This window comes from Tupaia chinensis, unplaced genomic scaffold (genome assembly GCF_000334495.1).
Source record: "Tupaia chinensis unplaced genomic scaffold, TupChi_1.0 Scaffold000414_1, whole genome shotgun sequence".
Lineage (NCBI taxonomy): Eukaryota > Metazoa > Chordata > Mammalia > Scandentia > Tupaiidae > Tupaia > Tupaia belangeri.
This window is the reverse complement of record NW_006159919.1, coordinates 1,035,949-1,061,773: the sequence shown is the minus strand read 5'-3', so window position 1 is coordinate 1,061,773 and position 25,825 is coordinate 1,035,949. Positions and strand designations below refer to the sequence as shown.

The window sequence follows — 25,825 nt, the reverse complement described above, 5'->3', positions numbered from 1 at the left end:
ATTGGAAATGAAAGGAATCACTTGAAAGCGATCTTTCCCAATTTTCATGCTCTTCTCTCCATGCACACAGATGTACAACCCTACATTTGAAGTTAGTTTTTGTTCCAGACATAAAGGACTTGAAGAAGGAAGGAGGCTCTGTTGAACTCTGCAGAACATTTTGTTGAGACTTGTGTATAGGTGTAACTCTGATTCAGCCACAAAACCTCAAGACTTTAATGTTCAAAGGATCTTAGAGACCAATTTGTCTTCGTTTTAGCCAGGCCGACACTATTTTATGCATGAGAAAATTTTACACTGGCTAAGTGTGTAGTCCAAGAAGCTCATTCTGTGAATTGGTGGCTTCAAATTTCTGTGAATTTGGCACAGAATTAATTTCTAGGAGAAGACTAGAAGTTTGCACGTTCATCGTGCCTGTGTTCTGCATGCATTATTGCTTAATGGATGCTGGATAATTTGAGTTTCTTGTCTGGGATCGTTCAACAAAACAAAACAAAAAAGAGGAGCACAGATCTTTGGGCTAATGGAGGTTGCCAGATCATTATCAGACTAAGATCTAGGTCTTAGCATAATTTCACTTCCTTCAGATTCTAGTTAAAATATTATATAGAAAGATGGGTGAAATAATGCCAGTAAGTATGGTGATAAATTTCTGACACATGGCGTGCAATCTGTGAGGGCATTCCTTCACTTGGTTCTGTACTTTGGGGAGTAATGGAGTGGAAAATTAAATTAAATAAGCTTTTACTCTTCTGCAGTTCTGTTGAAAAGGGAACCATAAAATACTCTTAAAAACATATCTTCTAAAACAAAACCTCTGAAGTTCTTTCTCATTATCGGGTTGCAGAAAAGCCTTCCTCTCATCCACCTTATGTGTTCCTTTTCACTTACTTTTGCCTTTGGTAGAATAAAATCCATGATAACTTACTTTTGGCTACATCAAAAATACACACTCAGTACCATAAGCCTTAGAGGGTAAACCTGAAAGAAAACAGAGTTTCCAAACTAAACTGGTAAACATTACATTTTATTGTTTTCACTTTGATTCCCCTTTAGCCTGGCTTTTCTGTGAAGGTTTATATGTTTTAGACATATAAGACTTAAATATCTACATTTTAGATATTTCTAAGGCTACTTGGTTCTTTACTTAAATATAATTCTATCATACATAATAACACTCTGATTTGTAACATGTCTGGAGATACATACTTTTTTTTTTTCTTTTCATATGGGATTAATTTACCCAAGATTGCAAGACTATATTCAACAGCTCAGAATGAGTTTTTTGCTCTAGGCATTTAAGTGATGCCCTCTCTTGATAAATAATTATTTTTTTTCTCACCTTAACTGACCTCTTTAAGTCTATTATAATTTTAGTGACATGGGAGAAAAACATTTCTCTCTCCCTGTGTTCTTGTCTACTATAAGTTATTGACTATGTATGACTGTTACATGCTTTGAAATATTAATAATTGTCAGAGTTGTCAAGACACACATTGTCTTATGGTCAACTGGAGTGATCTGATATTCTACTGATACAGAGACAAGGATAATGGGAAGACTGTGACAGTTGGTTACCAACAGCCTCACACATATCTTCTAATTCCATACATACTACCTGCGGCGCTTTCCACAAGGAACATAACCTCTTTGAGATTTGGGTCTTTGTTTATGACATGAAGATAACAATGTCTGCTATATAGAGTTGATTTGAGGGCAGAATGAGAATTCTTGATTTTGGTAGATGCTCAAGAATTAGTATTTACCATTATTGTATATTTTGGCTTTAGTAGAAATGTCTCAAAAGGTATGGAGCATACCCATCTCAATATATGATTGAGAGTTTCCTGATTCAAACTGTCCTGAAGGGGTTCTCTTAATCTGTTACTGTGTTGCTAACAGAAATACTTGAAACTGGGGGATTCATAAAGAAACAGAGGTTTATTCAGCTCACAGTTTGAAGAGCCAAGGTCCAGGAGCAAACTTCTAATGAGGCTATGACATGGTAGACGATAGGATCCTGAGCAGGGTGGCTGTAACTTTCTATTTCTCATTCTGATCCAATTTCCTCTGCTTATATACTCACTATAACTCAATCATAGGGTCCCAAACCTAAAGACATCATCTATCACCCTCAAAGACTCCACCCTAGGAAACCAGGAAGGATTCAATTTTATAGTACGCTCAGGCCCCAACATGGGAACTTTTGGGGGATATCCAATCATTGCTCCCTAAGAACAAATTCAAAAATATGAAACTTTGGAGGACACACCACTCTATAAACCATAACAGGGGCTCAGGACACCAGATATGGAAGCTGTAGGTACTGGAAGAATTATAGTCATGAGATATCCAGGGGAGAGACAGATGAGGAAAGGGAAGACAGGGCAGCTGAATATACTGGGCAGTATAGCAGCAGGTGAGCAGGGGCCAAGGAGTGACAGGTCTTCTGAGTGCCAGAGATCTTGGGGTGGGTCCCAGATGTCATACTTTTTAAAGGTCCTAGATGATTTTTAATATGCAGTCAAAGTTGAGAACTGCTGGCATGGAGTGAAGTATACAATGAATGTGGCTCAAAGTCACAGCCAAATTTATCACGGCTTTTTTTGGTATTTAGTGGCACAAAGGTCTGGATTGGACAATGTAGTAATATAATAAAAAGATAAGGATGCAGTAACAAGCATATAATCACAAACATTAATTTCTTTAACTCCTCATAATAAAGAGACTCCTTTATTTTTTTTTCATTTATTGACTTTTTTCACTTGCCAGAGAGAGAGAGGGACAGAAAAAGGAGAGGAGAAAGTATCCCCCATCAAGGATGGTCATACTGCAATTCTTTCTTCTCTGTCTCTCCCTCCTTTAGGGATTTTTGGGCATATGTGCACATATTGTATTTTTCAAGCCATCATGTTCAGTATAGCTGATCATGTGGGATCTTGCTGTCTTAATTACCAGACCACAGAGCCAGCTCTGAAACAACTCTTAATATGTCCTAATTTTATAGAGAAACTAATGCTTATAGAGGCTAAATAACTTGTCCAAGTTCATTCCATACATGAGGGCTTAACCCAAGTTATATATGATTTCAGAATTCAGACTTTATAATACCTAAAGAAGAAAAGAAAACAGGATCAAACACAAAGCCACAGGAGGAAGGTTGATGCTGGCAAAGAAGGCAATTACTTAAAAGTTGCCCATCTTTTACCTACATGTGCTTATCTAAGCAATTACCCAGAAAGAGATGGTTATAATGCATCTGGTATAGAAAAGGCAAGAAATGACATGACGGAAATTCATGGTACAGCCCTGACTCAATAGTTGAATAATTGTAGAACAATTCAGTTCAAACTATTTGGCACTTAGTTACTAGCATGGCATGAATACAGACAAATGAGAGACCAGGGTGGACTGTAATAATTAGGAAAGATTCATGGAAACATACTGGTGAAGAGGTAGAAGTGGTAGTACTCGAGTATTATCTTGGAGAATGCAAGACGTATTTTAACAGAGCAGAGACCTATTTTATTATTTATTTAAGTTAATTTATTATTATCATTTTAAATTTGCTATAGGGCATGAAAGAGAGAGTGAAAGTGAGAAAGCAAGCTTCCAGGTCCAGGACTTGAACCGTGATTGGCTATACAGGAACCCAGCACCCCAACCATCATGATACCTGATGGCCCCAGAGCAAATAGCACTTACTGATGTAAGACAGACATGTTTCAAAAACAGAGACCAGTATGCCAATGTGTTGAGCACAGGGCCATGAGAAGTCTGGTGTGAGTGGAAGGGAGGACACAGAATCCAGATAGAACTGGAAAGTCAGAGTTCGATGATGAAAACTGTGAGAGTCATCATCAGGCTGACAAAGTACAGACAAGACTAGCATGGCTATCATTTGTGCGGGAGGGAAGAGCTGGGTTTAATGAGGTGAAGGCAGCTGGAGTTATAACATCCCACCAGAAGACAGGAACCACAACCAGAGTAGAGAATGAAAATGGAAAAAGGAAGTCCTTTAAGACAAAGATCCCCAACCTCCATGCCTTATTATTATAATGCAATAATAATAAAAATAAAGTACACAGTAAATGTAATATACTTAAATCACCCTGAAAACATCTCTCCACCTTGGTCCAAGGAAAGCTCTCCTCCACAAAACTGGTCCCTTGTGCCAAAAAGCTCAGGGACCACTGCTTTAAAAGAAGACAACAAAATAATCTCAGGGTGCCTTTTAACTTGAAGTGCTAAACTGTCTATTATATTTATTCGTCTTATTTAAGTTTCCCAATTTTAGTCTTTTTCTTTTTAAAAGAGATTTTTACTATAGGGCACGTACACTTGCCATAGAGACAGAAAGCAAGCAATCACCCTCAGGGAAGATGGCCACACTACAATCCCTTCTCCTCTAATCTCCTGTAGGGATCTTAGGCATGCATGCATATGGGCCCAGTGTGAGTTTTAAGCCACCAGATCCAGGACTTGAACAGAGGTTGACTACATGAGAGACTATCAACCATCTGCTGGTCCCTCCAATTTTAGTCTTGATGAAACTGGAAAGCTTGAGTGAGTGATCTGGAAGTTTCTCTAGTTACTGAGAGATCAGCTAGATTCATGGAGACAGTTTCTCACAGATCCACATTCCCACAAGGCCAGCAGGTACCAGCAGCTGACATTTCACAATTTCCTGTATACCAGATCCTGAATTTAGATTTCTTGTCTCTACTGTCAAGATCAGCCTAGCCTTTGCCCCTAGAAGTGCAATGTTGTATAGAAGGAGAGAGTTTCCCCTCTCTTAGAGCATGAGCCCACATGCATTTGGCTGTCCCTTGACCCAAGCAAGACTTTCTATATTGGTGAAAGGGAACACATGCCTCGGCTCAACCTCTGATGCTGTCAGTATGTCCCCAAATCCATAAATGGACAAACATATCAATATATTTCTGTTTGTTAATTATAATTTATTTACTTCTCTGTTGTTTACAGATGGAACTCTGGCATACAAATGGAAACAAACAAATAAAAACAAAAACCCAAAGTTCAGAAAGGTAAAGCAAGTTTCCCCAAATCATACAGAAAGGATGTAATGGACTTAAATTCTAGTTCAGGACATATATTTCCAAGTTCAGAGTTCAAAAATGAAAGTAAGATGGGCGCTGGCAAATTTTATCCTCAACAGTTTTGAACATGGGACTAAACACTGGAGTTAGTGGCCATCTGTGAAAGCACTGCGGACTATGAAACTGGATTTTAAGTTAGGTCATAAGCACATAGAGACTTTCCTGTGCACAAGATGTTAGGCCACCCTGTAGTAGGTTTCCTCTGTTTTACACTTCAGTCAAACTAGAGTAGTAGAGTCCTGGCTTCTAGACTGAATTCTTTTCTTTAGTGTATAAACTTGGGCAGGGCCACTTAACCTACCATTCATTATAATTATTATCAAAAAGTATATGATTCAACTAGGAAAGACTTCCATGACAGACATATTTGTAATTTCTATTTGTTAATTATAATTTATAATTATATTGTATTGGGTATGCAGTGCATTCAATAACAATAAATGGTGTCCATAATTTTTATCTCATGAATTTGTACAGCACATAATATTTGCCGTGTGTGCATGTAATAGTAATAGCTAATTTTCAGAACATGCTACACATACCAAATATAATTATTAACTCAAAGCTTTTTAACATACAATATTGGTATATTCATGAATTGTTGTAATTTACCCTTCTAATACTGAGTGAACAGTGGTCAGTTTAAATATCCTTTTATAATTTGATTATTTGTTTGGCCTGCAAAATTAGCAAAAGTAATCAAACAGAAAGCCATAGCTTGACTCAAAGGCCCTGACATACCACATGAAATTTAAATGTACTTATCTGAGCATATTGTATTCTTATAACTGCCATTAAGTTTTAACTCAAGAAAAGACTCCTTGGCCTTAAAACAGTTAGCAAGGAGCCTTATTTAAATTACCGTGCAATTAGTAGTATTCTTTGAACATTTTCTACTTGTTTTAATGTTTTGCACAATTAGCAGCAGGTGTTGTTTGGTATTTAACATATTACATACATTTTTTAACGATTACCAAAGACCAACAAATTTATTTTAAAGTTTCAATGACCTAGAATACCTGGATGATCTATTTATCTCTTGCATGTCAATCTCTTGGCAAAGAATCTTTCACATAATAGTCCTATAGAAAATGTTAGCTAGTTTGAATTTAAGAAATTAGTTGTCAACTCTTCTTTTTATGAAAAAATGGGTTAAGAATATCCCTAGTAATGTTGATTCCTTGGAAAATTTGATGAAAAAAATTTAAGTTCATAAAATTAAAGAGCTATGATTATAGTATTATCATAAATAAAACATGTGAGTGCAGCAAATATTAAATAATAAGATTCAAGAAATCTGCAACCAGGCATCATTCGCAAGCCTGCAAGAACATGTGCACTTCATTAAAGTCAATGGAGTGTACCAGTTCATCTTGGCATTATTCATAATCGAAACATTTCAATTTTAGTTAACACACACACACACACAAAAACTAATTTAAAAGTCAAATGAGGAAATTAGTTCTATACTCCTATGTTCCAAAACCACAGTGACATCAGCTAGACAAATTTAGCCTTGGGGGTGTAAAAAAAACTTATATGATGAATGGAAATCTTTTAAAGAAGCACAGATCTGTTAAAACCAATGTTTTTGCAACCAGCTGAACAAAAATATAGGTAATGTTGGGACCAACAGTTTGCATAATGGCTATGTCGCTGGACTCCCATGTAGTAGACCGTGGTTTGAGTCCCAGACCTGGTGGCTTAAACTCCTGCCAGACATGTGTGCGTGTGAGGCTGAGATCCCAAGAGGAGAATGGAAGAGAAAGGATTGCAATGTGGCCATCCCCTGGGGGGTGATTTCTCACTTTCTTTCTCTCTGTCTCTCTCTTTCTGGTGAGTGTACGTTCTATATATATGAAATGTAGAAAAAAGATCTCCTCAAACTACTCAATTATTAAATAACTGTGTTTACCTACAAATTTACTTCTACATTTTGAAAACAGTAAATCAAGAAGTAAATGATTTAAGAAATAAACGCCATTTCCTGAGAAAATTTCAACCGAACAGTGATTGATTAAAAAGTATTTTCTATATAAACATTATAGGGATAAAGGAGAAATATTTGCCCATTTTACAGCTCTTAAGTTCCTCTAAGGTAGAAAACACTCAACCACACAACCAAGGCATTTCTTGACCTTTATTTCTGTGCTGCTCTTCTTTCTTGTTTTCCCAGTTTTTGCCATTCTCTTAATGCCTCTTTTTCATTTTTCCTCTTTGCTTTTTTTTTTTTTATTTTTTAAATCACTCTGTACTGTGAGGGTCACTGAAGCCTGTTTTATCTCTTCCTGGCTCATTCCTACATCTTGTCTTTAGACTTTCACATGTGAAGCACATTATTTTTGAATATTTGTTCCTATCTGAGCCTCCTTCCAAAACTAAATTTTATTTATTGTAATTTGCAGATATTTAACTTGACCTTGAAGCTTAAAAAATATTAATTTTCTTGACTTTTATGGTAAGGCATTGTTGTAACCTTTGCATTTAGCTCTGTTGCAAGCTCACCATCCTGGAATTTTATGTCCCCATAGCTAGTCATCCTGACTCATTTCTTTCTATGGGTTCCAGTCTTTTCACTGTGAAGGAACATACTCTTTATTTCTCTCAGACAGGGAGTTGTGTCTGTGTAGGTACCATGAACCTTTAGGAGCATGCCAAGGGAATGTGTACTTGAAAAGAGAAGAGTGAGTGCTGTCTGGCCAATGGTAGGTATAGATGGGATCAAGGAGATGATGCTGATTTGAGTCCTGCATGCAGCTCATTCACCTACTTTCTGGGAACTTCCAACCACACTCTTGTCTCCCTTGGAGACTGTAGAAAAAGATACAAGTGTTATCTTTTGTCTATATTCCCTAAAGGCTGGGAATACTAATGACTTGAAAAATTCAAGTCATGGACAGGGTCATGTATAGGCTCCTATACTCTAATAGACTGGGTTGGTCTCTAAAATAAATGAGTAAACCAGAGTAGTTGGTAGAAGACTCTGCACAATTACTCTCAGTTTATAACCTCCTTTTTTCCCCACTCTGCGTCATTCCTTAGAACTCCTTTAAACACCTGTTTCTCAGATGAAGAAGACAGAACCTCTGACCTAGATAAAAACACCAAATAGATAAAGAAAACAACCAAGAACTAATTAGGATAATATATGAGAAGTACTAGATTCCATTAAATGTCCAGACATCCGAATAACTGGTATCCAAAAGGTGAAGAAGCTAATAAGGGCATTAAAAATTTATTCCATAAAATCCTGGAAGAAAAATTTCCAAGTCTAGAGAAGCATTCAAACATCCAGAGGCAAGAAATACATAGATAAAGAAAACAACCAAGAACTAATTAGGATAATATATGAGAAGTACTAGATTCCATTAAATGTCCAGACATCCGAATAACTGGTATCCAAAAGGTGAAGAAGCTAATAAGGGCATTAAAAATTTATTCCATAAAATCCTGGAAGAAAAATTTCCAAGTCTAGAGAAGCATTCAAACATCCAGAGGCAAGAAATACAAAGGACCTGGGACCAGCAGTTAGCGTAATGGCTATGTCGCTGGACTCCTATGTAGTCGACCGCAGTTCGCATCCCAGATCCGGTGGCTTAAAACTCTCGCAAGGCATGTGTGCGTGCGTGCCCAAGATCCCAGTCCTGAGAGGAGAATGGAGGAGAAGGGATTGCGGCGTGGCCATCCCCCTGGGGAGTGATTTCTCTCTTTCTGTCTCTCTGTCTCTCTCTGTTTGTCTGGTGAGTGCATGTGCCCTATAGCAAAAAAAAAAAAAAAAAAAGAAATACAAAGGACCCAAAATAGAATCAACCCAAGAAGATTTTCTCCATGGCACATCATAGCCAGACTGGCCAAAACCACAGACAAAGACAAAATACTAAAACTGGCAAGAGAGAAACGTCAAGTAGCTTACAAAGGTTATCCCATCAGGCTAACACTGGACCTCTCATCAGAAACAATGTAAGCTGGGAAATATAGTCAAAGTGTTCAATGGAAAATAATTTCAACCAAGATTACTATACCTGGCTAGATTATCCTTCATATAGGAAAAAAAAGATAAAAAATATTCTCAGATAAACAAAACCTGAAAGAATTCACCAACTCCAACTGAATTCACAGATCAGTATTTGTAATACTGATCTCAGGTAAAATAAGCTATAAGGCAAAAACAATAAGAAGAGCCAAAGAAGGGCATTATATAATAGTGAAAGGGCTAATTCATCAAGAGTATATAATACTTACTAATATCTATATACCCAATTTAGGAGCACCCAAATATGTGAAGAAAGACTGTAAGATCTAAAAGGAGAAATAACAACACACTAATTGTTGGGAACCTCAGCACCCCATTATCTCCTTTAGATAGATCAATGAGACAGAAAAATAAGCAAAGAGATTCAGGACCTAAATGATACCACAAATTAGATGGACTTGACAGACATCTATAGAACTTTCCACCCCAAAACCATAAAATAAACATTTTTCTCATCCTCCCATGGTACTTTCTTGAAGACTAACCACATAAGAGGGCACAAAACAAACCTTTACAGACTCAAGGCATAGAAATTATATCCAGCGTCTTCTCCGACCTTGAGGGAATTAAACTTGATGTCAATTTCAAAAAACAAAAACAAAAACAAAAACAAACCTCAAAAAAAAAAAAAACTCCACAAATACTGAGAAAATAAATAAACTACTTCTGAAAAATGTCACAACTACTGAAGAGATTAAGACCGAAATAAAATGATTTATGGAAACAAATGGATAATGAGGGCATCAATTATCATCATCTTTGGGACAAATTCCATCATCTTTGGGACACCACAAAAGCAATCAAAAGGGGAGTTCATAGCAATTAGTGCACATAAGAAAAAGATGGAAAGGTGGCAAATGGGCAATCTAACGTCATGCCTCAGGGAATTGAAAAAGAAACAACCAAAAATGCCAAGAAAAAATGAAGTAATGAAGATTTGAGCAGAAATAAATGAAATAGAAAATAAACGAACTAAACAGAAAATAAATGAAAGCAAAAGTTGGTTCTTTGAAAAGATAAACAAGATTGACACACAATTAGCTAGACTAATTAAGAAGAAAAGAGAAAGAAACGAGATAAATCAAATTCACAATGAAGCAGGCAATATTACAATGGACATAATAGAAATACAAAATATCATTAGAGAGTACTATGAGTGTCTATATGCCAACAAACAAGAAAGCCTGGGTGAAATGATCAAATTCCTGGATACATATAAGCTACCAAGAATGACTCAAGAGGACACAGAAAGTCTGAATAGACCCATAACAAGCAATGAGGTTAAATCAGTGATAAATAATCTCCCAACACAGAAAAGCCCAGGTCCTGATGGCTTTACTTCTAAATTCTACAAAACTTTTAAACCTATTTTAGTGGAGTTTCCTGCTTCTATTTTTTCTCCAATCCATCCAAACTGCCTTAGAATGATGTATAACTGGCCGGTGTATATGAGATTTGGTGCCTCTCACATGGTCTCACTAATTTATTTATTTATTTCTCATGAGAGGAGACAGAGAAACAGCTCTCCCAACAGGGTCTGAATGTCACAATTCACTCTCAGTTTCAGCAAGACCTGGGTACAGGCATGTGCATAGCTGGAATACTTGGGAAGGTCTCTGTAAAACAACCCAGAACCTTCCCATGTGGGTCAGCCTCACAGAGTGTTGCATTTTACCACAGTGTCACCATCTGGTCCTCCCTCACATGGTCTCATTTTGAACCCTGGATGCTATCTCAAGGCTTTGTCTCAACATAATCATTTGACTCCTGACCTCTCACTGATGTCTTCCGTACATGCATGCACATGTACCTCATATCCCTGATGTAAATTCTAAATCCAAGCCCACCTAATCAGCATCCTCCTTTGATTCACTTCTATGGTCCTCGTGTCTTGAGAATTCAGTTCAGTGAACAGCAGCAAGCGACCCTTGTCATTTCAGGCCATGTGCTATGAGTCACCACTTATGAGCTATAAACACCTCAAGCTTCTTTTGTAAGGAATGTGGCTTTGCTTTTATCAGCTCTTTAAAGGCAAGACAATCTTTACCCACAAGATATTTAAGCATGGCAGCCAAGGCTGTACAGTCACTTTGCCACTGCCTTTCTCTCTTACCTCGACTTACCCATCTCTCTCCTCTGCTCACCACATCCCAGCACCTTAGCCTGGAACATGCCAGATCCAACCTGCCTAAAGATTCCGCCTTGGCTACTCTTTATGCACACAGTGTTTGTTCATCTCCACTTGTCATCCTAGGGCCCACAAGGTCCCTCTCAATCCAAGTCTTTCATTAGATGCCATTTGTTCGGACAGGCCTCCGTAGAACAGCCTTCCCTATTGGTGTCCTTCAGCACTCAGAAACATCCCTGTAGAGCATCTAACAAAATATAAGCAGTGCTTTTGTTCTGTGACTTACTTATTTGTTAGATAGTGAGCTCCTAGCGGTGAGGCACCTTGTCTTTTGATCAGCACTGTCTGTCTAGTGAGTGGCACACGGTACAGATCAATAAACACTAATCAGGGGAGTAAATATCATTAGAGCTATTCTAAATTCTTGGTGATGTTAGAGCATCACAGTAAGGATGCTGAGAATGTTTTATGTATCTATGTCTATCTCTCTTTGTACATATGGGTCTCTTTCTCCCTTTCTCTCTACACACACATACACACACACACACATACACATTATCTTTATATTGTATATATACATCGGTATTTGCATATATATATAGACAGGTACAGATGTGTATATGTGTTTTTTTAAGATACTAAATATTTTACATATTTAAATCAATGTGTGCAATGACTGGTATCATTAGAAGAATCTAATCATTTGCTATCATCCTCTTGCTGCAAAGGTGAGGATAAAGAATAGAAATAGCATGGTTTGGCTCCCTGGAATGGGAGTCATTGCTCAAGGACAGTGAATAGTGCTATAAAATCACCTGTAATGTAAAGATCATTATCTAGAGTCATTATCATACACAGGACGTTCAGACCTCATATTGAGCTTTTTTAGTACTTCAAGGCCAACAATTCACAAAACATCCAAATTTCTATTTCTAGTTTCTATTTCTTACAAATAAAACAAGGATAAATGAAGGAGACATTTGAAAATTAATAAAAGATTACAAATTTATAAAAGTGTAGGGAAATCTTTTATTTTAGTCAGAACCAGTCCTTCTTATCTGCCTGCAAATTGTCCTTATTATCATTTCCAATTTAAAAAAGTTGCTATCACTACTTTTTGATTAAGAGCAGACTATCTTCATAACCTTGGGCTAAATGAAGATTTCTTAGATAAGACACTAAAAAGCATTCACCATAAGAGAAAAAATAATGTATTGTTATTTATAAAAATTTATAATTTCTGCTCATCATAAGTCACTTTTGATAAAACAGATAGGCAAACCAGAAGCTGTGAAGAATATTTATGATGCATGTATCTGACAAAGGACTTCAATCCATAGTATATAAAAAAACCACAATCAACAAATAAGACATTGATCCAAATAAAATGATAAAAAACTTGAACAGATATTTTACCAAGGTAGAGATCCAATGAGTCATTAAGCACAGAAAAAGATGATCCACATCATTAGGCATCAGAGATATACATAGTAATATCAGAAATGATACAATTTCACACCCTCTGTTGGTGAGGACAAGGAACAGCTGCAACCTTCAACATTACTGGTAAACTGTTGGGTAGTTTCTTACAAAGTTAAACATTTATCTATGATCCAGCCATTCTGCTCATTGGTATCTAACAGGAATAAAAACGGGTCGCAAACAGACCTGTATAAGAATGTTCATAACTGTCTTATTTCTAATAGCCCCAAATTAGAAGAAACTCAAGTATCAAAAATAATGGATAGGGAACCAGCAGTTAGCGTAATGGCTATGTTGCTGGACTCCCACGTAGTCGACCGTGGTTCGTGTCCCAGACCCGGTGGCTTAAAACTCACACCAGGCGCGTGTGCGTGCGTGCCCAAGATCCCGAGAGGAGAATGGAGGAGAAGGGATTGCGGCGTGACCATCCTCCCTGGAGGGTGATTTCTCGCTTTCTGTCTCTATGTCTCTCTCTGTCTGTCTGGCGAGCGCACGCGCCCTACAGTGAAAATCTCTCTCAAAAAAAAAAAAATAATGGATAAATAATTTGCAGTATGATCACACGATGGAATATTACTCAGCAATAAAAAAGACCTATTCATATTACATGTATGAAAGGAGACTTTAGAAAATCTATTATGTGAAGTCCAAGGAAAGGCCAAACTAAATTATGGTGATAGAAGGAAGAAATCAATTACCTCGGCCTAGGGCAGGAGAGATGGGTTGGGGAACAGTAGGGAGGAAGGGAGGGAATCTTGGATTGGAATAGACAGAAAAAGGTAATAGGAGAACAAGGAAAGGTGTGAGATTCAATATCTTATTCCATGTGGATGTTATACAAATGTATACAACTACAGAAACTCACTGAACACAAGATTTGTGCATTTTATTGCATATAAATTATACCTCAATTTTAAAAATGAAAGGAGTCTATTATTGTTAAAAGCAATTATTATCAAACACCATTCAGAATAGTTCCCTCCTTCCTGGGATTGAGAACATTAAAAGAAAAAAAAAATCTTGCATTTTATAAACTTAGCTGACCTGGTTTACAGAGTATAATGACAACATTGAAGTCCTCAGTTTCATTAGACTAAGCCTCAATTTATTTTCAAGTTCAAAAACATGAAGATTAAAAAAGAAGGAAAAAAACATACACACGCACACAAAAACTGCCCTGAATCAGGATTAAATTTTCCGAAATGAATGTCATTGCCACAGTACGCCAGCAAGGGGAGTAGTTACACTTTGAGAAGAATTTCATCTTCATCACCACTGAATTATTCTATAGGGCACTTTAACAGGACCAAAAAAAATTGACTTTTGGGTATAGCCACAATGGAAATGACAGATCATTTTAATGCAAGAGAAAAAGATTGGAAACCTTGACCCTCTGGATTACTTTGCACCTCAATGAGAAGAGGGAAATAAAAAAAAAAAAACACTTGCAGATCAGCTTATTAAAATAATATGTTTGTGTAGTTCGGGCATCAGGAAAACATTTAAAGGAACAGCTAAATTAACTGTGAGATGCCACCTTTGCTTTGTTAATTATTGCTGTATGAAAATAATGCCTCATTTGATAGAGGATACAATGTCCTCCTACAGAAGAAAAAGACCCCAACAACTCCATGGCACATTTTCATGGATGTGAAAATGACAGCATCAGTCTGTGCAAAATTTACAAGCCATTTGAATACTTGGAGTCAGTCTGAGAATAAGTAAGGCTGGCAAAGAGTTTATTTTTCCCCCTGCAGGAAAGCACTTACCAGCTGAAATTGTTAGGCCACAATTCTGAGGGTTCATGCCGCATTTTAAAAAAACATCATCATATTCATCAATTCTTATAAGATTTGTAAGTTTAATTCTCACATAAGCTCAAGAAGGCTGTTGAAAAGTCTCTAACTATTCCTTCCTACCAGCTACAGTAATCCTGGATTTACAGAAAAGAATGTTCAGGCTGATAATGGGAAACATAGCCCTAGCACATGGAAGGAAGTGCAGGGCTACCTGCTACCCACACTTAAAAGGTGGGTAACTGCTCCCTTTATGTTTGACCTTAACAATGGCGCCCACTTTGATCTAACACTAGAGAACAGAGAACTTTTTTCTTTTCTTTTCTTTCTTTCTTTTTCTTTTCCTTTTTTTTTAAAGAGAGATTTTTGCTATAGGGTCCATGTGCTTGCTAAAGAGACATAAAGCAAGAAATCACCCCCCAGATGGCCACACTGCAATCCCTTCTCTTCCATCCTCGTCTTAAGATCTTGGGTATGCATGTACATACACCTGGCATGAGTTTTAAGTTGCTAGGTCCAGGACTGGAACCACAGTTGTCTACATGGGAATCCAGTGACATTACCATTACGCCATCTGCTGGTCCCAGGCATTTTTTTTTTCTTAACTTGTCTCATTTCTCAATGCAGCTGAACAGAGAGGAATCAACAATGTGTGCTCTAGAAAATACGGTGAGCAATAACCTGTGTGTGACGGTAGTCCTGATTCAAGTCTAGGAGCCACATCTCTGTAATGTGCAGTACTTGTGTATATGAGGTGTGCTGACCTTTGAGCTGAAAAAAGCACAAAGACACTGAGTACAGTTAAGTAAGAATCCTTTCCAGGAAATGTGTCCAGGAGCAAATGCAAAGCTCTTGGGCATGAGTGCCCTTGTGTAGACTCACTCTACATGGGCACCCAGTGTCTGACATTGAGGAACAACCCTTAGTTTATAAGAAGACACCACTGACCACTGTAGCTTGGTGCACAAAAGCAGCTCTCTACTCCAGATAGGGAGGATGCTATCAATTTGTAAAAGGCATTACCACTGAACATGTATTTTTAACTTTTTAATTTTTTTTTGCTGGTACATAAAACCTGTCTAAGGATTTTCTTTATGAAATTCCAAGGAACATGTCTCAGTTCAATGACCCTAAGAAGTGATTTTGAATTATTTTCCATTTATGAGATACATGAAAAAACATTTTTTTTTCTTTTTTTGGTTCCTATAAGTGAAGGTTTAGGGAAGTACAAGACCCAGAGTCAGAAGATTGAACTTTTAGACTCTGCCTTGAGCATTTCATCAAGATTCTCAAATTTGCAATGCTATAATCTGGGTTGTATTCTTGCTGTCAAGGATTTAAGGGGTTGGCCCAAATTTTACTATATGGCTAAGCATTTCAAAAGTGAGAAAAACATGTAAATGAAATGCCCCTGCACACTTTTGAGCTTACCACTGAATGGATAGAAGTCTTTTATTCTCCTAGCTATTCCAAAGGCTTACTAAAACCTGTGAGATATGTAAAAGGTAGAAATGAGAGTAAAGAGAAAACATAGAAAGAACCCAGAAATGGGAGGCATGATGATCTAAAGAGGAAATAAAGGTAGGTGTAATTAGGGCCAAAGCAATGAGTGGGTAAGTGTTCGTCTTTCCATTGTTTTAGTAAGAGATGAGTTGCTTCCTCTGGAAGATCTGGAATGAAAACTGAATACCAACCAGTCAGAATGAAACGGCAGTTGCAGAGGGTACTGGTTCTGGCTGGTATGATACTAGACAATTAAAGCACTTTCAAGAAAAGACTGCTGTACATTTGTGGGATGGAGGGAGGACACCTTGTCTGAAATCAAATCCAGGGAATCATCACTTGGTGCTTTCTGCCTAGGGAAGGTACAGATGGATCTGCACTTTGCACAGCTCGGTGGTGTAGGGCAGTCCCATGGGTAGGTTTGGGGGCTGTTAAGCAGTCCTGGGACAGTCTACACATTAGTGTGTAGACTGAAAGCAGGTTATCGAAAGCAGTAAGCAAGGCTCTTACAAATGATTTTGTGTGATTTATGTTAGAATTCGCATAAGATTGGGTTTTGAGAGTCAAACGTGAGGAAAGAGGGGGACAAAAAGCTCTGGATTTTCCCAAACCCAAATGAGTCTCTGAAGTTGTACTTTCAAGGAAACCTAGAATTTTGTCTGAATTTGATAGTTTTTCCTTCATGTCTCAAATCTTATTTGTGGAAGTTAAAATGTTTTATTTTCAAATGTCTTTAGTAGCTAGCACCTTACATTTGGTATATCCTTAATAAATAATAGCTTAGTAGTGAATCACACCATGTTCTCCAATATGGAATGTCTAACAATTAAAACTGAAGTCAGTAATGTGCAAATAAAGCCTATATATTTTTTATTACTGCCATTTGGCAAACTGAAGATAACAGCTCTAGCAATTCAAATCTCCTTCCGAGGTAAGTTTAGTGACCATGAAGATAGATCTTGGCAGCTCTCTCTCTTGGGGTCCCTAGGTTTACTAAGCATTTTAAGCAGATACCAGACATTTTCCTAGTGCCTAGTGAGATAACTCATTTTCAACTGTGGGAAGAGGTGTAGTCCTCCCTATTGCAGCCTCCTCCTCCATGCTGGGGTTTACAAATGGCACTGATAGCATGAGGGACAAGTAGCAGTCAGATTAATCCCTTTTACTTAGCTCAAATTCTACTCTTCTATTTCAGAGGAGGTGGGAACATTTTTTGCTGCCTCTTATCCTAGAGAAGAACCAAAACTCAAATGAAAGGAGAAGCCAAGTGTAGACTGGGGAAGGGGCTGGAGCATAATGTGGAGAGTGAGAGGGTAGAAGGGATAAGGAGGGGTCTGGTGGACCACTGTCCTATTCTGATCAGTAGGTCAATTGCTGGCACTTTGCTGATGGTGACAGCATATGATCTGGGTAAGCCACTCACTTACAGGACAATGACAAAAACCTTAAGAGTGCAAACTGCTGACTCTGAATGGAAAAGGTAGTATTCCGCCAAACCATGAGACCAGGCTGGAGAATGAAGGTGTTGAAGTACAAGACCTCTAGTCTGTGGGATGTGTACTGACCAGCATTTTAAATTGTCCTCTCAATGACACTAACTGTCTGCCACTAGTGTACTTGCTTTGATCATTCCCAACCCCAGCTCTTCAGATCATCCAGTGCGGCTGCTATAGAGCATGTAGGTTTGGCTGCTTTACATGCAAGGTCATGTTTTTAGAATGGACTCTATTTTTTTAATAATTTTAAATTTTACTTATTATTATTTTGTTATAGAACATGTGCACTTTGAGAGAGAGAGAGAATAAAAAGAGAAAGTAAGAAAGAAAGCCACTGGGTCCAAAGCTTGAACCATGTTTGGCCATGTGGGATTCCAGTGCCTTAACCACTCTGCCACCTGCTGGTCCTCAGAATGAACACTTAATTCTGCTTAAAAACATTTTTACATGTCCCCTTTTCTCCTGTCTCAGGAAGAAACTGAAGCCCTCTAATGTTCCTGAAAGTCCTATCCTTTGTCCTTTAATGGCCTTACTTATTCCCATGTCTTCAGATTTCAACTCTGTGCAGATGACACTCAAATTGTTCTCTCTCCAAGTTCCAGTTGTTGTTTCCAACTACTTACAGCGGGCCTTCTTGCTTTCGTTCCCCATTGTGGTTGTTTTTTTTCTCTTTCAACGACGTAAGCTTCTATTCACAGAAGATGATAATCTAGCAGCTCCCATTCTAGATAACCTTTATGTGCCCATATGATGCACGCCTTACTTTTAACAACCTTAGTAACCTGTGTAAGCTATGTGCTTTAGCCCTAGTTTATAAAAAGGAACTCGGCAAGGTCACTCAGCCTAGTTCTGAAAATTGTCAGGCTGCTTCTCAGAATAGAGTGTCTGAGGATTTGTAAAGTGCTCTCACATATAGTATAATAGTCTTCAGCCTCAGAATTTGAAAAAAAAATTATTTATTTAATAAAAGAGAGAGAGACATGCACCCAACCACAGGGTTCTAATGGCACTATCCACTCTCATCCTACACCGGCCCAGATCATTGGCACACAAATGGGTGTCTAGTGCATGAAGGTGGGCCCAGGGCCATGAAACTGGGATCTTATCATGTGTGCCACCATCTGGCCTCAATAATCTAAGAATGAATTGTATTTTTTACTTTTACTTTATAAATGGCCACACTGAGTAAAACTGCTCCTGGAAAACACTGAGGAAACTTTGGGAGACATTGGGGTAGGCAAAGACTTCTTAAATAAGACTCCTAAAGCATAGTCAATTATCCCCAAAATAGAAAAGTGGGATTATGGGGACCAGCAGTTAGCATAATGGTTATGTTGCTGGACTCCCATGTAGTCGACCACGGTTCGAGTCCCGGACCTGGTGGCTTAAACTCATGCCGGGTGCGTGTGCGTGCGTGCCCAAGATCCTGAGAGGAGAATGGAGGAGAAGGGATTGCGGTGTGGCCATCCCCCCTGGGGGGTGATTTCTCGCTTTCTGTCTCTCTGTCTCTCTCTGTCTGTCTGGTGAATGCACACACCTTATAGCAAAAACCTCTCCAAAAAAAGAAAAGAAAAAAAAGAAAAGTGGGATTACATCAGACTAAGAAGTTTTTGCATAGCAAAAGACACAGTAATTAGTGGGAATTGACAGCCCTCAGAATGGGAAAATATTTTTGTAAATTATAAATCAGCTAAGGGAGTGATAACCAGAATACACAAGAAACTCAAGCAGCTGTTCTGAAAAAAGATGATCAGACCTATTAAAAGATGGGAGAATGAGTTGAAAAAAAAAAAACACTCTCTAAGGATGACATATGAATACCCAAAAGACATATGAAAAAAGGCTGGATATCCCACATTGTAAGGGAGATGCAGATCAAAACAACATTGAGATACCACCTAACCCCAGTCAGAATGACTAAGATTAAAAAAAAAATGGTAAGTGTTGGCGGAAGTGTAGTGAAAGGGGAACTCTCTTACACTGCTGGTAGGGATGTAAATTGGTCCAGCCACTATAGAGAACAATTTGGAGATTCCTCAAAAATCTGCAAATAGAACTACCATATGACCCAGCAATCCCACTCCTTGGTATCTACCCAAAGGATAGAAGAATTCTTAATTGGAAAAGTGCTTGCACATCAATGTTTATTGCAGCATTATTCACAATTGCTAAGACATGGAACGAACCCAAATGCCCACAAACAGATGAATGGATTGAAAAACTGGCACATATACTCTAAGGAATACTACTCAGCCATAAAAAACAACAAGACCCTGGCTTTCTACAGAAAGTGGATGAATATTGAAGATTTACTGTTGAGTGAAGCAAGCCAGGCTATGAAGGAGAGACATTGTATGTCCTCAATATATACCGAGTGTCTGCACCCTATGACTGAAACTGAATGACTAAAGGTTATAGAAACACAGAAAATGGTTGTGAATACAAGATATTGTGTGGGAAGAGGGCGAGTGAAGGAGTAGAGTCTGAGGAAAGATATTTAGAAGAAAAATAGAGAGACAAAGCATTAATGGGACAAAGAAATGAGGTATTATCTGTTGAAGATAACTTTATAGTATTATCAACTGGACTGGGGAGAAATGTACACATGTTGGAATATTCACTTTGCAAGCTAAATAACGTGATTGAATGTATAAAAGAACTTGAAATAAAAAATAAAAATAGTAATAATAAAAAAAATTTAGAGATTTCACATGACTTGCTCATGTCACTTCATTTATGAAGGACTGAACTGAGTTTCAAACCGTGTTCTCCTAGTCTAGAAGCCATGCTTATTCTACAGTATTGTGGAACAATTAAAGCTCGGACATACACTCCTTCAGATGTATTACCTTCAAATTTATCTCTTCTTCCCTCTTTCTTTTTCTCTTGTCTCAGGAAGACGCTGATCTCCTTTTGCATTCCTAAAAGTTCTATCCTTATCCCTGAATGGTCCTATTTATTCCCGTGTGTTCACATAGCAGATAATGTGATATGTGATGTGATATCATCGCATGCAGATGATGTGAATCTCTCTCTCTGAGCTCCAGTTGTTGTTTCCAACCACATTTTATTTTTGTCTACATCCCTTGATAAAATAACATATCCCTTGGCTAAGTGTTTGTTGAATGAATAAAAGAATATATGAATAATTAGTGATTCAGTTACTACTCCAATTTTTCAATAGGCCCCAATGAAGTCATGGTCTGATTTGGGGTTTCCTCTTCCCCCTTATTTCTAATCTTTCTCCTTCCCTTGGACTTTTTTGGCTTGCTTTTGGAAAATATTGACTTTTAAATGAAAAATAAATTACCTGATGTAGGAAGTCATGAAAAAGGAAAGAAAAGAAATGATACGTCATTTTTCTTGTAAAAGTAAATACTCCACAGTGGTTCAGGTGATCAACATTATTGATAAACATCCAAAACCATCAAAATTTCTATTTGTAAATTTTTAAACAAGATAATAGAAATTGATTTTCCTCTGTTAATAAATACTTATGATCACAACTTATACAACGGTAAACTTCTGATTGGAAAAATGAGTTTGGGAAGGTAGGGAGGAAAAGCTAGCTTGTATTATGGAAGTCTGAACTTATCAAAAGCACTGATGTTTTATTATTATCAATACTATGATCTGCCAATAAGGTCTATCTAAGGAGACATCTATTTAATGACATGAATCCTTATTTTATAGGTGATTTTATTTTTTGCCTAAAGACCACTATGCTAAAGTCATGAAAGAAATGTATTTTTTTAAACGTAGATAACAGGTGTTCCCACTTAGTAAATCTATTCCTTGTGGACAAGTCAAAGATAAATATCAGCTTTGTCTGGATAAAAATGTCAAAAATTGTATATTAGCAATATCCGAATTAATAATGTTTAACTGTATTCATAGAGGAAGACATTTTGGAAAATAGAAAATATCGTATGATGTCCCAAGGAAGTGTTAAATAGTTCTAAAACAAAACCAGAAAAACTGCAAATTCTTTTTATAAGATACATTTTTCATCAAGCTAGATATAACTTAAATCTATCTTTGAAGGCTTTGGTTTCCTTTGTAAACTCCTTGAGGGCAAGGATCATGGTTTGCTTGCTTCTTGTCCCGTCTTCCAAGACTTTCCACATTCCAACATTGCTGGCTAGGCTACACTTTCTGGGGATGGTTATTATCACAGGACAGGCTCAAGAGCAACACTGCGAGGGACCAGCAGTGGCATAATGGTTATGTCACTGGACTCCCACGTAGTCAACCGTGGTTCAAGTCCCGGACCTGATGGCTTAAACTCACCCCGGGTGCAAGTGTGTGTGTCCAAGATCCCGAGAGGAGAATGGAGGAGAAGGGATTGTGGTGTGGCCATCCCCCCGGGGGGTGATTTCTCTCTTTCTGTCTCTCTCTCTCCCTGTCTTTCTGACAAGCACATGTACCCTATAGCAAAAACCTCTCCAAAAAAAAAAAAAAAAAAAAAGAGCAACACTGCGAGCTTTTCAGATATTCCAGTTGTTGCTCTGCTTAGATATAACTACCCAACTCAAACACGATGTGTAAATTACTCACTGATTCTGGGTACAGGTCTCAAGTAATTTACTGGCCCCCATCCTGGAAAAGAAAAGAAAGGAGACTATTACATTTATCCATATCCAAAGACATACATGAAACTTCACATATAAAAATGCCTCAAAGCCTTTGATATTGTCTGAAGTCTTCAAAATATTCATGGAAACGGGTATTGTGAAAAAACTATGCATGTATTTCAAAGTTTTTGGTGCCAAAATAAAGTTCTATTTTAATTCCCTTTTTCTGTGAACTTTCTTAAAGTATCCTTGCTTTTCTAGTAAGGAAAATCAGGGTGGGAGAGTCATGAATTAAATATATGTCAACCTCTGTGTTTCTGGGCTAATGGCATGGTGATAGGTTTGGTGTTACTTATTGTGGAACCTGGCCTTCACTTCTACATTTGCCAGAGAAAATACTGAGCTGTGCACATGTATCCCTTGTGGTAGGGGTTGGAGCTGGGGACTGGTAGGGTGGGCAGAGTGGGAGAACATCCATTACAAAGAAGATAATTAATTTTGATCTTTTGCATTCTGTTCCACAGCAAACCTATGTTCACATGTGATTATTCCTTCCATGAAAGAGCTCTGTGTAAAATTGAGCACTTAGGACTGATATGTCTGGGTGGTGTTATGTGCATTTGCTGGCACTGACTCTCAGTGGCCCAATACTGGACACTGTACTTTGAGAACCTTGGAAGAATAAATAAATGAACTGAAACTAGCATAAAAGAAAAGGCTTTGAGTGGAATAATTCCATGGCTATTTAACTCATACAGAAGTAGTGGTAGTTCATTCTGTAGTGAAGAGCTATAAGAAAGAAATATTGGGGTTTTCCTTGAGCCAATTAGTTTTCATCCAATTTATCAAGAAGGGTCTCTTTCTGCTGGATGAAGTTGGCCAAAAGTAACACCGTATATTTCTTCATGTTTGGTTATCTATGGGGAAGAGAGCTTCTGCTTATTCTGAGAATATTTCTGGGAAATTGAAAGTGGTAATTATATATATGACTATTTAGCTTTTGTCTTTTGGGGTTACACAGTTCTACTTCTTTCCTTAAATAATATATATATATACACACACACACACATAATATATATAACAACATTATTTACTATATAGAATGCCACATAATATGTACTAAACCATATAATATGTAATTATAGTATATGTCATATGATTTACATTACATTCTATACTATATAGTCATATATATTATACTCTGTACATTTATGTGTAATGTTCATTTTCAGCATGCTTAAAAAAATCCTTTTCAAAATGTGTTGATTGGGACTAGCAGATGGTGTAATGGTTGCATTACTGGACTCCCATGTAGTTGAATACGGTTCAAGTCCTGGAACTGGTGGCTTAAACTCATGCCAGGTGTGTGTGCATGTGTGCCCAAGATCCCAAGAGGAGAATAGAGGAAAAAGGATTGCTGTGTGGCCATCCCACATGTTAGGGTGATTTCTTGCTTTCTGTCTCTGTGTCTCTGGCGAGTGCATGCACCCTATAGCAAAAATCTCTCTTAAAAAAAAATGTGTTCATTAAAAACTTGAACAAGTACTCAAGAATGGTGTGGCTTAAGCAATGATAGGATTAATTCTTTGTCCTGCTATCCCGATCTATTTGAATAACCCACCTCAGTGTGACTCATTTACAATATTGCTTGCACCCAAATTTCATTTATGGTAAAACATACTAGTTTATACTCATGCCAATGAACTGCTATTCTGTTTTTAGAATGATTTACAAAATACATCCAGGGGCATTTTTACCTGTATTGTTATGAGTTTCTTAGTAAAAGGTTATCAGCAGTGCTACTTGATTTAACAATTTCTTTTTTTTTTTTTAGAGTTTTTTGCTATAGGGCAAAGATAGAAAGTGAGAAATCACCCCCTGGGGGGATGGCCACGCCGCAATCCCTTCTCCTCCATTCTCCTCTTGGGATCTTGGGCACGTGTGCACACGCACCCGGTGTGAGTTTAAGCCACCGGGTCCAGGACTCGAACCGTGGTTGACTATGGGAATCCAGCAACATAGCCATTAAGCCAACTGCTGGTCCCTTGATTTAACAATTTCTACATTTTGTTGAAGGTATTTATACATCATTTATAAGTTCATCAGCAACTCAGAGGTACTTCAGTATAACCCATCCCCAGGAGTTGGAACTTAATATGTAATCCACTGCTCCAAGCCACTTTAATGTAATTGCAACTCTATTACTTGGTCACCCATGTAACAGTAGCATGATTAAGGTCACACTTTAATGACTTAATAATAAGAATGTAGTTGAGGCTAGAACACCAAATCCTTCTTTATACAAAATTGATTTTATCAAGCACGTTATCATTGTTTATGTAGTCTATGCTTAATCATGGAAAGAAATTAATTTTGTGTGGAAAAGTATTGGGTCGTTGGTCATGATGCATTTTTGTCATGATGCATTTTTGCACAGAAAAACAGAAAAAATTGTCACGACTTTTCTGATGATTCCATAGTTCTTCAGAAGTCAAATCTGTTTGCTTCTTCATCTCTTATGATAGTCTGGTAAGTTGCTTATTGATTGCATGAGGGATCATTCTCATCAATATTTCTTTTATGCTATTTGGCTTATAATGAGCACATCGTTTCCTTAAAAAACATGGACATGACAGGCCTTCCTCCATTTCCATAGCAGCTCAAACAGAAAGGCTGGGCAAGTCATCCATCAGTTTCTTAAGGATATCAGGAATCTCGACATTAGGACATAATAATAAGAGTACACGCAGGTGCTGGGTACTCTTCCTGGTATAGTTTGGCTATCCACACATCCGGACTGAAATATGTTAGTCAGTCAAGTGCACATCTTCCATACTACATAATAACTTTGTTGAACACGAAGATGAATCTCTCTTACTTCTTTTTATAACTTGCCAAAACCCAGTTTAATGTCATGAATAAATATGTATCAAATTAAATTACAGTTTTTAAAGAGATATTCTTTAAGGATCCAATAAAAAGATAGAAAAATAAATATAATTTATTTTTGATTTTATAAATGGTCTCCTAAGGAAATAGGTCCTCTCTGCCCTCTCAATAATAGTAAGAGTGGTTAGCTCATTAAATGTTTATATCTTCTAAAGCATTGATATCTCTATACACATTTTAAGGTAATAACAACATCTAGAATGATGGATTCAGTCTATATTATAGATATAGATGGACTGACTAGATATTGAACATATATTAAATAACTATGAATGTTTTTCTATGGTCAACTATGAAAATAACTTCAAACATCAGCACTGAGGCTTTGCTTCACATAACAGAAATTAAATGAGTTTGAAAAAGTCACTAAAATTAGCAAGAGTTTAAATCTCATACCTGATACACATGCTCATATACTGTGTTTACCATATTGAATAGATTAGGTCGTTGGGAAAGTCTTGACAAATTTTTCTATGTTCTCTGCAAAAAATGCACCACGAATCTTTCAGTTTGACCCAATAAAATTAAGGTGGCATAGTCTATTACTTTATTACTTTATTCTGAGTCATTTTTATTTTATGTGGTGAAACATGTTTCACTTGTTGAAACTTGATGCAAACACCATAATAAGCAAATAGGTGTAGGGCTTTGATGAAACACCAATTTTTTAAAAAACATTGGCATGTCATTGTCCTTATCCTGAGGACAGGGGACTGTTATTCAGCATAAATGGCATACTGAGTC

At 37.4% G+C, this 25,825-nt stretch overlaps 1 protein-coding gene across 1 annotated transcript in view; it reads right to left on the bottom strand.

Moving 5' to 3' along the window:
• Positions 1 to 25,825, bottom strand: part of LOC102489524 (carbohydrate sulfotransferase 9) — a 328,145-nt gene that overhangs the window by 112,979 nt on the left and 189,341 nt on the right. Inside the window, exon 3 of the mRNA XM_027774202.1 lies at positions 22,116 to 22,157. Within this exon, the coding sequence (XP_027630003.1) occupies positions 22,116 to 22,157 (42 nt within the window). The remainder of the gene's footprint in view (positions 1 to 22,115; positions 22,158 to 25,825) is intronic.